Source organism: Candoia aspera, chromosome 4, assembly GCF_035149785.1.
Source record: "Candoia aspera isolate rCanAsp1 chromosome 4, rCanAsp1.hap2, whole genome shotgun sequence".
Taxonomy (NCBI): domain Eukaryota; kingdom Metazoa; phylum Chordata; class Lepidosauria; order Squamata; family Boidae; genus Candoia; species Candoia aspera.
In genome coordinates this window covers 97,549,411-97,563,288 of record NC_086156.1, presented here as the reverse complement: position 1 = coordinate 97,563,288, position 13,878 = coordinate 97,549,411, and the positions used below count along the sequence as shown (strand labels likewise).

Below are 13,878 nucleotides of genomic sequence, written 5' to 3'. Positions count from 1 at the left end.
TTTCTGGGAATGTTCAGCTGGCACTAGAACAAGACGCATTTTCTCTTTTGCATACACCTACACTTACCTCTTCTGCATTTGGAATTGCAAAGAAAGAAAAGAAAGTCTGATAAAGTCTTTGGCAATAACTCTGGGAAACATTCAGCTGAGCATTACAAAGCACATTTGTACTGTGGATTGACTATAATCCTTCCAATAATTATGCCCCCCCCCCGATAAATCCAAAAGCACGGTGTGCGTATTGGCATCCACACATCTGGAAAGCACAATGCCAATTACCATGCTCTGTTCCTCTAACACAGTGTTTCTCAGACTTGGCAATTTGAAGACGTGTGGACTTCAGCTCCCAGAATTCCCCAGCCAGCATGCTGGCTGGGGAATTCTGGGAGCTGAAGTCCACACGTCTTCAAATTGTCAAGTTTGAGAAACACTGCTCTAACTGAAACCCTGTCACACACAGCTCTCTCCAGCAGGGGGCAGCATGAAACCCCACACAGATTCTTCACTCCACTTGTGTGGAATGCACATCTTCCTTTCACATCTGAAGCTGTGTGCAAAGTTACACACTTGCACCTGCCTGTACAATTGTACAGCATCCATGTGTTTGCACATACACACTCAAGCCAGCGGGAGCCCTTTGTGCTTGTGGTTTCATGGAGACTGACTGACATGCTTCGGCTTGTACAGATGCAAAGCGCAGGCTGGGTTCAGCAGTCTCCAGAGGGTGCGTTTGAGGAGAATTAAAAAGTAAACGGGATCCTAGAAGGATAAAAGAGAGGTGGGGGTGGCGGTCAGGATTCCTAACTGGGAAATGAATGAGGACCATATCTGAGCGAGAGAGAGGCGGAAGATTCACCCCCTTGTCTGTCTCTCTCCCTCTCTCCCCACAACTATGCATGTCTGCTTCTTACAGGTGCTGGCCTGGTTTGAAGAAGGTGAGGAGACCGTCACCGCTTTTGTGGAACCATTTGTCATCTTACTGATCCTGATTGCCAATGCCATTGTTGGAGTATGGCAGGTAAACAAACTAACCATGTTTTGTTTCATTGTGGTTTGGTGAATGGGCCACAAGGGCTCACTAGTAAGTCTCTGCAGTAATCCAGATTCCAAAGGGGAAAGGTGATTTGGGGCATGTGTGAATGCACATGTATCTGTCAGGCCCTCCTTAAATAAAATGCCTCTTTTCCTGGGATTGCACAGGAAGAACCCAGGAAACCCCCAGCCCAGGAAAGAATCTTCTGTTGCAAGTTACTCATGGGTAAAACATAAGTGCCCTGTGCATCCCAAATCCCCTTTTCCCCTTCAGATCCAGATCCCTGCGCAGCCCTTACACACAAGGGCTAATTCAGGAGTTGTACTGGCACCAGGAGACTGAGGATCTAGTCCCCACTCACTAAAGAAGCTCCCTGGGGGACTCTGGACCAATTCTCCATCTCAGCCAACCTACCTCACAAGGTTGTTTTGTGGGATAAAAATAGGAGGGAGCACTGTACATGCCACTTTGAGCTCCTGAATGAAAGGTGGAAGATCCGTCTCATAAACAAGCAAACCATGCTTTAAAGCAGTAATTTTTCAAAGTTGGCCACTTTAAGATGTGTGGATTTCAAATCCACACATCTTAAAGTGGCCAACTTTGAAAAATTACTGCTTTAAAGCATAATGGGTAAGTTCTCAGACCACACCAAGCCAAAGCCAAACAAACCACGTTATGGTTTAATGTGATGTGTGAACTCCTCTGTAGTATGTGAGGTACCTCTCTGATGCTCAGAAACACCAGATGCACTACAGTCTGGTTTAATACATTTTGTTCTTCAATGCACTATCATTCCTGACTGCTACCATTATGAGATCGCTGTACTGTAACCTACTCAGAGAGCAGGCAAGTGCTTTAAGCAGATTGTAGAGTGTAAAAAATATCAAGGCTTAATGGAATAGGAGTTTAAGAAATCAGATCCTTACTCTGCACCTGGGTCACCTGATGTCGGGTTTCTGCTTGCTTTCTTGCACTGAGGGAATGGATGCAATAATGGAGCTGCCTTCCCCCGGGCCAAGCAGCAATTGAAATAACAACAGAGCATCTTAATTCTGATTGGGGCCCTTCTTCTTGCAGGAAAGAAATGCTGAGAATGCCATTGAAGCCTTAAAGGAGTATGAACCTGAAATGGGCAAGGTCTATCGATCTGACAGGAAGGCGGTGCAGAGAATAAAGGCCAAAGACATGGTTCCCGGTGACATTGCAGAGGTGGCAGGTAAGTGCCAGGTGGGGGAAAAGCATTAAAGGTCATGGGGATTCCCCAGGGTGAAGAAGACTAAACATAAAGTGAGCACCAGAGTCAGTTTGGACAGCACAAGGTCTCTTCCATAATCTTCAAATTCCTAAGTGGCTCATAGCTCAAGTTCCCAACTTAAGCTATTGAAATGATGCCATTGAAGATGACAAATACCATTAGTAGTGACATTCAAAATGCTTAGATAATTCTGGAGAGACCACTCAAGAAGAGCTCCCCCCATGATACCTACTCCTTGATGGAGCAGGGTCAAGGTCAATTAAGTCAGAAGGGATATCCCAGAGTTCTCTTCTGCTTTCTTTTCTAGAGGATATATATTCTCCAGAAAAGGATAGTATGAGTTTCTGGTAACATTCATCAACATCTATACTCCATTCTAAAAAGCAGTTGCCAAGTTTCCCGCCTCCAATCTCCACCTGAGGATTTAAAAATGTTTCTGGGTTTGTTAAGCGGAAGCAGTTGTTGACACTGACTTAGCATTTATCCACTGGATTGATTGTGCAGTCTGTCTCAGCTTCAACAGTGTTGGGCCAAAGGCTGAATTTATAAAATAAAGATGCATTATCTTGTTAAACATTTGGGATGCAAAGATCTTTAGCAACAAGCAAGAGTCAACCCATTCTCAGATATGCAGTGTAGAAGAGATTATTCTCTGTGGGCTGGAAGGAATGAAGGCCTTTCCTACTTGTGCCTAACCAGGACACAAAATACCCTGGCATCTTTTATCTCTGGGTCCTGATGATTTGGCCTTCATTTTGTCCCCAGTGTACAACTAAGACAGGCTTAAGTGATCCTTAGCTGTACTGACATTAAAGTAGTATTTAACTCTTATTCTAATACTGTTCAGGGCTAGCTTCTAGGTACGTAAAATCTGTTTGGTTTTGTTATCCATAACCTTTGGAAGGAAATAAGGTGACTGCAGTGACTTGAAACAGAGGCAGTTTAGGCAGAATGAGGATTGGCAGTGTGAGTGGCAATATTGTGCTGGTTTAGTTGTCTGCAGATGTAAGGGTTGGTAGAGAGCAGTTTAATTCAGCCATGGGGAAAAGCCTTCAGTGAAGGTGAGAAAGCTTCTATCACAGAAGAGAAAGTTAAATTGAGGTAGAGTTCTCCCAGGAAATATTAAGGAAAGAATGTCCTCTCTGTTATTCAGAGTTTATCAAATTAACTGGATGAATATGAATTAGAGGAAGGAGCTGACCTTGTTTTGAATTTAAAAAGTTGTGTCCTGACAACGTCTATTTCTAACTGCTTGTTGTTAGAAGGTGGATTAATGACTGCCCACTCTAGTTTTTTTTTCCCCTGTGACAATATTGCTGCGAACTCCATATTAAAGCTGGTGTTTCCTCCTCCTCCTCCTGTCTGCCTCCACACTTTTGCCAGCCTCTCCCTCTAGTGACATTTTGTGCAAGTCTGGGAATCCCAATCCAGATGTGTCACCTACCTTTCCCCATTTTCTGAGCCACTCCAGGAGGTACCCTGTTGGGTCACACTGGAGCAGCAATTCCCCAGAAGTCAAGAGAAGAGTTACTATTTCCCTTTGGGTTAGATTGCATTCTCCTTCAGCCTCAAATCCACAGGAAGTTCTGGAGATGCTGTTTCAGCAAAATCTTTGCAGCCCACCTCTAGTCATGCCTGTCCCTCCATCGCGGGGCTTGTTTACTTCTTGGGCTTGCCCTGTCTTGACCCTGGAATAGAGGCAGAGGGAGAGGGATGTTTTGGGAACAGACAGTCCCCATGGAGAGTGCTGGCTGGAGGTGGAGCAGTGAAAGCAGAGACCTGAGGAATCCCCTTCAGCTGTACTTACTGGATAACAGCTGTCTTCAGGGCTGGGCCAACAGCCAGATCATTCCCTCCTTCTCTCTAAATTAATTTAATTCAGAGATCATTTACTCCCAGGGCCAGTTGCACAAGTGTTTCCAAAATATAAAGGGCAGCCTCTCATCCATCCATCCATGTATGTGATGGAGCAGCCTCCCTCAAAATGTCTTGTCTTCTCTTGCTCACTTTCCTTCTTCCATACATTCACACAAAGGAGATCAGAGTGGTTCTTTCTGTGTCCCCAGAAAAGGGAAACGAGGCATCGCCAAAAAAAGAGACACGGGCTTTACATAAAATGTATATTCTTCTGTTTATGTGTAGTGAATAAGATAAAGAGTCTGGGGGAAAGGTCTTTAGAGTCTATATAATTTGAGTTTATACATTTGGAGTCTATTTAAGTGTAAATTTTGAAAAGATTGTGTGAATTTAAATAGAATGCAAGACGTATTACCATTGCAATCAGACAGGCAGTATGCTGGCTGTGGCTTTGATGCTGACTTTTGGTAGGCAACTACAAGCCCCCCCTCCCATTTTAGAAAGTAAAGCCCTTCTATTTGGACCATTCCCTTTAAAATAGCACCTCTTACCCCCCGCCCCCCAGTCCTATCCCACCCCAATTTGTCCTGGAGAGTTAAAAATCCAAAAGGAAGTTAAATATCCAGCTGAAATATCAATAAACTAGTGCGTGTGTGCGTGTGTGTACACAAAAGACTTTGTCACTGAAATCAACTTCCAAAAGGCTAGAGATAAATGTTTCCCTGTGCTGAGAATGTAGGTCTAGAAACTCTCACTCTCTCCATGTCTCATTCTTTTTAATATTGAATGCCCAGTTCCATACTACTTTATGTTGATCCTGGCCCCCTTAAAAATGTGCCCATGAAAAAAAATCCAAATACATTTTTTGATCAGTGAATCTGTGGGTGAGAAGATTTTGGGGCATTGTCAAGAACAGAAGCCAAAGATTCGCCTTGCCTAGCTCCCAGGCTCTAGCAGCTCCCAACCAGCGATTCCAGGGACTCGCAGAAGCAGGGTATTAAGGTGACAGCATTTCCCTGTTTTTATTTCTCATGCTAATCACTCAAAAAGAGAAACTGTTTCTACACGTAGGTGCTCCATTCTTAATTAGGACACTGAATCACTCTTGCCTGGCCCAACTGCCATTCATGATTTTATCTCCTCCTTTCATGTGCTTCAGGTGACCAAATGCCTAGGAAGGACACAAGGCTCTTGTGTCTTCAAGAATTGCATAAGGAGGGAATTCATTTCCCAAAATTTCTTCTTAAATGCATCAGGCTTGTAGACTCCTGTGCATCTGGCCTCTGCTAACTGGCATCCCAATATATATAATAGGAGAGAATTCAATAGATGGGTAATATGTATGAATTACTGTATGGATGGATGGATGTATATTTATATATAGAGAGAGAGAGTTAAGAAGTCAAGATTCTAGAATGCCTGCAGTGAGGAATTTAACAAAGAGATCATTCTAAGAAGGAGCTTCTGCAGCTCATTGACAACTCTGAATAGCTCATCTTTTTTTTTCTTTTTAATACTGCTCGCCAAGCAACTTTAGCATCACTTCTGGGGATGTAGGGACATAGCCGTTGCCACCTCTCTCCTAGTCTGGCCTGGCCTTGAGTTCCCCTCCCTGCCTGGGGAACCCATGACCTCTTCATCTCCTTGAAGAAGAGAAGGCAATGGAGTGATGGATAGTGCCCAGCAACCAGCTTCACCTTGTATGGACACTGGCAGGCAGCTGGTGATGCCTCAGGAATGTGATGAGGCAGGCAAGGAGGGAGTGAGAGAGAGACACTTAATGCGCTGGTGGAAAAGCGAGCTGGGATGCACGGGGACATCTAGGGTTACCGTGCCTTGTCAGATGAAAGGGGGACAGGCAAAGGGGAAAACTACGCTGGGATGCTGCCTCTGGCTACCTTAGAAGCAGGGCAAAAAAGTCACTTCCACCCCACCTGCATCCTACATTCTTCAGTCCTCACATACCCAGCGCATGCCCCTTGACGATTGCCCACCTCCAAGCAAAACAGGAATTTGTGAAGGTTTTCCGGAGCAATGTTTCTTTGTTTGAGCTCCCTAGGCAATAGGTATGACCAGGTACCTGGTAATTGAGCATAATTGTCATAAAGTGCTTTAGTATGGAATAGGTTTGGGTTCGCTTGTCAATAGCTTTGCAGTGAGGGATTCTGGGGGAGGTGGAGGAGGTGAGAGACTGAGGAAGCCAATCTCAGCTGCCTGTAGGCAAGTGACTTAATTTAAAAAAAGAAAAATAAGGAACATCTTCAAGGAGAATAGGAGGAGAATCCTAGAATTATTTCTGTTTGAGCAGAGAGAAATTGAATTTTTCTCAAACGAGCAATTTTGTCTCTTCAGGAATTAAATCTCAAAGCCACATTTAAAGTGTTATTTGGCTTAACTGGGAGAGATTCACACAAATGCAAGCATCCTCTGAAAATGTACACTCTTCTGGTTTCAAATGCTCCACTGCAATTTATTGCATGTTGCTTCTGCCACTTACGTTGTAACTCAAACATGTTTCCTAAAGAAATAAGATTTTGTGCAGTGTAACCATATAACAATAAATAAACCAGTATTAGGACACTTTTAATGAACTCATGTAGCTCTAATCAATTAATGGAGAGAGGAAGCCAAAACCGATACTAAAAATACCAGAAAAACTGGTAAATGACTTGAACTTAATTGTAACTAATCTAGCAATATAATTTTGAAATCTAACTGATGTTAAGTGTTAGGCTTTGCTTATGCTTGTCTATTACCATAATAAAGATTTGATTTTATTTGGTTAAGCTTTGCTCACAGAAACAACAAATTAACGTGGCAAAACAGTTTGCAAAAATGGGGCTTAAGGATTCTGGGGTCCTCCATTTTTCAAAAGCGTATTGACTGTGAAGAAGTTCAATAAAATCAATAAAAATACTTCTTAGGAAAAGCAGGTCTTACTTATTTGTAATACAGAGGAAAAATTTCCAAACTGCAAGGTCGAAAAATGCTCTTAAAACTGTATAATACAATAAGATATGCATAATACAAAACTATCATATTATGGGAGGTTTCGGTTACTTAAGCCACTTACCTGTGGGGCAATCTCACAGAACTCAGGCATTTATTTACAAACAGACATTTATAGGATTGTGCTATTAAAATCCTTCTCCATGCCATCTGGTTCTTTATGGTCAATATGCTTTTTTAAAAAATGAAGGATCCTAGAATCCTTAAGCCCCATGCAAAAGGCAGGAATGAATGGTTTTGTCACCTTAATTTGTTCTTTCTGTCAGCAAATCTTAACCAAACCAAATCAAATCTTTATTACAGTCATAGACTAGCATAAGCAAAGCCTAACATTGGTTGGGACAGAGAATATTTTTAAAATGCTAAAAAGAGACTTTGCTTCTCAGGACTATACAGACAAGTTTGTTTTATCACTGTTGCCTTGGGCAATATGATTGAAAAAATTCACTAGGAGATAAACAGTAGTATACCTGTTTCTGAATTGTAGTGGCATAGAAAAAAGAATTCTGGGAGATTTAACTCATATGGCAGACTTCATCCACTGAAATTCCTTCTTCAGAATCTGGTCACCTGAACTCAGTAAGAGTTTTTCCTCATTCAAACCACCTTCAGTTCCATGTAAATAATTTTCTCTGTGTTCAGACTTTAAATAACCATGCTGTTGCAATGTTATTGATGACCCTGGTTGACTGAGCTGTTCAATGGTTCAATGTCCATAAAGTGTTCAGATTTGACACTATCTTCTACTGCCCTCCAGTGGACAACATCACCTTTCTTTCCGTAATATAGAACTTGAGTTAGTGCACATCTAGACTTTTTTTGGTTTTGACCCAAGACATTCTGCTGCCTGAAGCAAAGGATAAGGTAGCTTGCACCCCTTAGAAACCATTTGGATTGGCACTTGAATTTCATCAGAGGACAGTAGCCTAGCTAAGGGAGACACACAGCCTGGAATGAAAACCTTCTTCTTTGATAGAAAGGAACTGAATCCTTCACAGCCTGAGACAAGCTCTTTGCTTTGCCTACAGAAAGGGCTACCCACAGCTCTGTTCATGGTGGAGGGATACCTTGTGCAACTTTCTTAGCTTAGTCCCTAGCACGGTCACTTGTTGGGTGGGACAAAGGTGAGCAAGTGACATCACATGCTTCATGATGTCATCATATAATTGTCACACTTTATAATCTATATGCCATTTGCACCCTAATATGACTGACACAATGCCAATTGCACAATGACATCATGAAGTGAGTGACATCACTGTAGCATCTACTGGGTAGCTATGAACCCAGGTGATGGTTCTGGTTGTGGCTGGGTTCACACAACACAGGCCAAAATCAGTTTGTTGTGCAAACCCAGCCAGTAGGGTTACTTTGTGACCCAGTGGTAAGACATACACATTACACTTAATCTGGTTAAGGAATTAACCTATTTTCTGAGTTTACATAATACATTGATCTATACATTAACTAAGTGGGTTGAGTTTTTTACAACATGCTAAATCCAAAGAAACAACTTAAGGTTAAAAATTACCCAAGCTTAGTACATTGCATATACACCACCACTAGATTTCTATTCAACCTGGTTAAGTTGTGCTAGCCCAGAAAATTGGATTAATTCAGCAAACTGTGCTTCGCTTAGCCATGGATTAGCATATAGGGCAAACGTAACATGTGATGTAATATATATATACATTACATAATGCAATATATACAAGATGAGCTTTGGTCTTTCAGTTTAAGGCACATTCATCTTCCTCTTAAGAAGCCACATTCTAGAGTGTACAATTAAGAGTTACTTGCCTGCAGAGGATTTCAGTGATTGGATGGATTACAGTATTATTCTTACTATTAATATTCCATTCTGGGCATTGCCTTCAACATGCCTAAAGCACATACCTGGGCAGAACTGCAGCAGGTCTTTTCTAGGGCTCACAGTTCAGTTTCATGCTAGCATCAGGACAATTCTTGTGCAATGCAAATGCAGCTGAATCTTCTCAAGAAAGGCTAGTCTACCAACAGTCTGTGCAACTTTAGCAACTATGTCCCATCCTGACTCAAAAACTGCATTAAAATTCGAAATACATTTTAATATATTTCCCCCACCAAACCCACAATGTGGATGTATTTTATTCTAAAACATGCATTATTGGTATACATTTTAAATCTCAGATCTATACTTTATATATACTGTATGTTGGTACCTTTGTAAGCCAAGAACTGTATTTCAAAATTTAGAGATGTGAGTATCAAACCCAAAAGATAACCTCAGTCCTATCCGTTTATTAGTTTGGAAAGTACAAAGCATGTTGGTCTGCTCATCTCTAGGGCAGAAATATCCCTAGGTAAGAGGGAAGGCCAGAATAGTGATCCAGATCCAAGCAGAGACATTGATGAGATTGAGAATGTGCAACCTTCTCTTTGATGGGAATGAGAATGAGCAACCGGCTCTTTGTAATCCTGATTTCATAGGTGCCTTTCATATTTCTCATGGTGTCAGGCTTCACTCAGTCATGCAATACTGGAACTACATAGGCAATCGCACAAGAAATCACAGAAATTGTAATAAGTAATATTTGTTGAATTAAATTAGTTACTTAGACCACCAGGCACCATCGTATGACCAGTTTCACCCTATTTGGGACTTATTAGAGGTGGATATCCAGATGTTATTTTATTTATTTATTTATATTTATTTATTTACCAAATTTGTCACCGCCCATCTCCGCCCACCAGAGGGACTCTGGGCAGTTTCAATGGGGTTATTCAATTATTCAATGGGGTTCAAACCTTCTACCAGGAATTGAACTCTCAGACCCCCACACTTTAGATGACTGTTTGTTTGTTTGTTTTCTATCCCATCTTTTTTACTTCTATAAATAACTCAAGGCAGTGAACATACCTAATACTCCTTCCTCCTCCTATTTTCCTCTCAACAACAACCCTGTGAGGTGAGTTGGGCTGAGAGTGAGCAACTGGCCGAAGGCCACCCAGCCAGCTTTCATGCCGAAGGCGGGACTAGAACTCACTGTCTCCTGGTTTCTAGCCTGGTGCCTTAACCACTAGTACTCAGTGATTGTAGGAAAAGATTTTATATATATATATAAATGCATGCGCGCGCACGTGCTATCCTTGTATGGCATATGTTTATACCGTTATGATAGCTTGAAGTAAATTAGGATTCCATAACCAAAAGCATTTCAAGGATTGCCATAATTCAAGCAGAACCTGATAAAAACAAAGTTGAAACCCTCTTGCATTTCTTGGTTTTTCCTGTCGTACAGGCCATAACAGACTTCTTGTCTCTTTCTGTTGCAAGGATTGGCCTGTATACGTCTGTCCTTTGTTTCTGCAATGCTCAAATTTGCTGTTGCCTTGTTTTTCACTGACTGTATGAGAACTAACTCTCAGATATGCTATTCTAGCAGTTTTTTTTATAATGATAAGATGGTGGTATGCCCTAGCTTCAGACCTGGGTATCTATTTATGAAAACCGCACATCAGCATTTCTCCTTCAAAAAAGATGCTCAAACCGGTCAATTTCAGGTGTTTTTTTTTAAAATCAAGCTATAATTACTGCTCTATGGCTAAAACTCTTCTTTTTTTGTCTCCCCAGTTGGTGACAAAGTCCCAGCTGATATCCGCATCATTTCCATCAAATCCACCACTCTCCGTGTGGACCAGTCTATCCTGACAGGTAAGGAGCTCATACATAATAGTAGCCAATAAGGAAATTCTGCCCATAAGCTAATGGGGGGTGGGGATGCAGAAAGAAGGAATAACAACAGAGACTGTGTTTTTAAATCTTAGCCAATTAGAGAAGAGCTGGGAAAGCACTTATATCTTAAGCCACTTCTTAAAGGAGAAGGATAGGACTATCTGGAGATCATGCATTCCATGGAAAAATCTGTGGTTGGGAAAACATGCCTTGGAAAATCACTGATGTGTATGTAGATTTGAGTATAATCTATGCCAGTGTTTCTCAACCTCAGCAACTTTAAGATGCGTGGATTTCAACTCCCAGAATTCCCCAGCCAGCAGGCTGGCTGGGGAATTCTGGGAGTTGAAGTCTACACTCTTGGTTGCTGAGATTGAGAAACACTGATCTATGCAATATGCAATGCTTGCATTCACTCAGGCCATCAAGACCCTGTTTTGTATGAACCAGGTGGTCTGACCCTTTATATCCCCACCCAGGTGAATCTGTCTCTGTGATCAAACATACTGACCCCATCCCAGATCCCCGTGCTGTGAATCAGGACAAGAAGAACATGCTGTTTTCAGTGAGTATTACTGACAGGGCTGAAGATCTAAGCCTCCCCATCTATCTGTCTGGCCCAGATCGAAATAGCACATGGCAGGGACACTAATACAACACTAAACACCATGTTCCAATTACCTTTATTTGGTAATGCAATGGGATGGAGAATGAGGTGGCATCACTTTATTAGCTTTTCCCTGTTCTCTCAAGCAGTAATGGGTGAAGCAGAAAATGGAAACTGGCTGATATTATATTGCACTTCTATTTCACCAATAGGTGACTGGGGAGATCAGGAACAAGTTTGTAAATATCATAATTCCATGCATCCTATCAATAACATATGACTGACAGAAAGTATGACATGATATAGCCATATTAGGGTTCTCCTCCTTCATCCTAGCACCAAGATGAAGCAAAAATGCTAATGTGATGGCAAGTCAGACATTACTAGGGAGACATGGCAAGTCCAAAGTCATCAAATTATTGAGTGCCATCAAGTCAGTGTGGACTCTTAGTGACCACGTCACAGATAGATTTTATCCAGGATGATCTGTCCCCAAGCTAGTCCTTCAGGTCCTCCAACGGTGCAGACATCTCTGCTGCAACTGAGTCCACCCACCTTGCTGCTGGTCATCCTCTTTTTCTCTTTCCTTTCACTTTCCAAGAGCTCAATTGTGCAAGTTAAGGATCTATGCTTTTATTTGCTATTTCTCCTCTTCACTAGGAATTTTGCAGCATGCTCAAACCTCATCCCAGTTCTGGAAGTTGCGAATGTGGTTCTTGGGATGGGTGATGGGATGGGGTTTTTGTGGCTGTCATAATCTCTAACAGAAGCTTCAGCAGTTTCCTAAACTATAGTTCCAGCAATTCCTTGCAGATGGACAATGATCATAGAAATGATATAGATTTGTAGCACATACATGTTCTTTACAGCCATAATGCTTAGAAACCTTGGATTTTTAAGAAGTTAAATCCAGACAACTCAGAAGGCAAACATTGTGTTTATGTAAGACTACAGCCTTTCTCAACCTTTTGACCCTGGAGGAACCCTTGAAATATTTTTCAGGCCCTGGGAAACCCCTGCACATTCAGCCTCACATATAGGCCAGAAGTTACAAAATTATTATATTTGTTTCATGTGTAGGCCTGTATATATGCACTAACAGTGTTCTTAAACTAAAAATAAAGAATGAAATTTACCTCTTTAATGTGAGGTTGCCTGAATTTGAAATAATTTTTTAAATAAATTGTGATCTCCCAGGGAACCCCCAGTGACGTCTCACAGAACCCTAGGGCTCCACGGAACCCTGGCTGAGAAACCCTGATATATATAGCCATGCTTTACAGCCTTCTTTAGCTAAGATAACTTAGTTTTCCCCAGCTGTTATTTGTTGGGGGCCACCTTCATCTGTTTCCTTTGATCCTTCCTGCTCCTGTTCCCCTTCATCCTCAAACTCACTCCAGGGTACCAACATTGGTGCAGGCAAGGCTATTGGTATCGTTGTCGCCACAGGCGTGGGCACTGAGATCGGTAAGATCCGCGATGAAATGGTAGCCACCGAGCAAGAGAAGACACCATTACAGCAGAAACTGGACGAGTTTGGGGAGCAGCTGTCCAAAGTCATTTCCCTCATCTGCGTGGCTGTCTGGCTCATCAACATCGGGCATTTCAACGACCCCATACACGGCGGCTCCTGGATCCGTGGCGCCATCTACTACTTCAAGATTGCTGTTGCCCTTGCTGTGGCTGCCATCCCAGAAGGTCAGCTGAGGTCATTCCAGGTTCCCACATCCACCTGTCCAGGATTAATGAGTGCCGGCAAATTTCTTTCTTTTTTAATAGCTTTTGCTGCCATCATCTTGTGATGTGCTTTCATTTCCTTCTGCCCTGAACATGTGGTGCACCAAACTTTGAAAAGGGTCTGAAGGAACTGGAGTCCACCCCTTGGATCAGATATTAACTCATACTGTCACAAAGCCTTAAGTTATCGGTGACTGGATTTACACTTTGTCTCAGACTGTCGTTTGTTGCCACAATGGTTTGTTGAACAAACTGCAGTAGTCGAGTTCATACATACTGCTAAGCTATAAACATTGGTTTACAAATTCAGGGGGTTGGGTTTATCCATCACATTAAGCCAAAACTAACAAGTGCTCGAAACATCAGATCTAATGTGGCATTGACACTTCTCTTTGTATTGCCATATCCCATGCCCTACCTGCTTTTATTGAAATTTTTTTATATTCTTTTACTTAAAAATAACAAATGGGGAGCTAGCATGTTGCAAAGCAAAGTGACATCCTCTAGCATCCTGTTTCTTGCCAGTTATGCTCTGGGAATTGCATAGGGCAAAGGGGCATTTTTGAGAAGATAAAAAAGTGAGTGAGTGCAGCCCAGGGCTAGGTCTGGAGGGATGCCCACCTATCCAGGAGGTGAGAGGAGCATCCTTCCAGGGCATCCTGGGG

The 13,878-nt window shown here is 42.1% G+C and overlaps 1 protein-coding gene across 2 annotated transcripts in view; it reads left to right on the top strand.

Annotated features, from left to right (window-relative positions):
- The window catches only part of ATP2A1 (ATPase sarcoplasmic/endoplasmic reticulum Ca2+ transporting 1), a 38,712-nt gene that overhangs the window by 5,095 nt on the left and 19,739 nt on the right, over window positions 1-13,878 (top strand). For both annotated transcript variants that reach the window (XM_063301098.1, XM_063301100.1), the window contains exons 4-8: window positions 914-1,018; window positions 2,111-2,249; window positions 10,768-10,848; window positions 11,349-11,434; window positions 12,877-13,174. In XM_063301098.1, coding sequence (XP_063157168.1) covers window positions 914-1,018; window positions 2,111-2,249; window positions 10,768-10,848; window positions 11,349-11,434; window positions 12,877-13,174 — 709 coding nt within the window. The remainder of the gene's footprint in view (window positions 1-913; window positions 1,019-2,110; window positions 2,250-10,767; window positions 10,849-11,348; window positions 11,435-12,876; window positions 13,175-13,878) is intronic.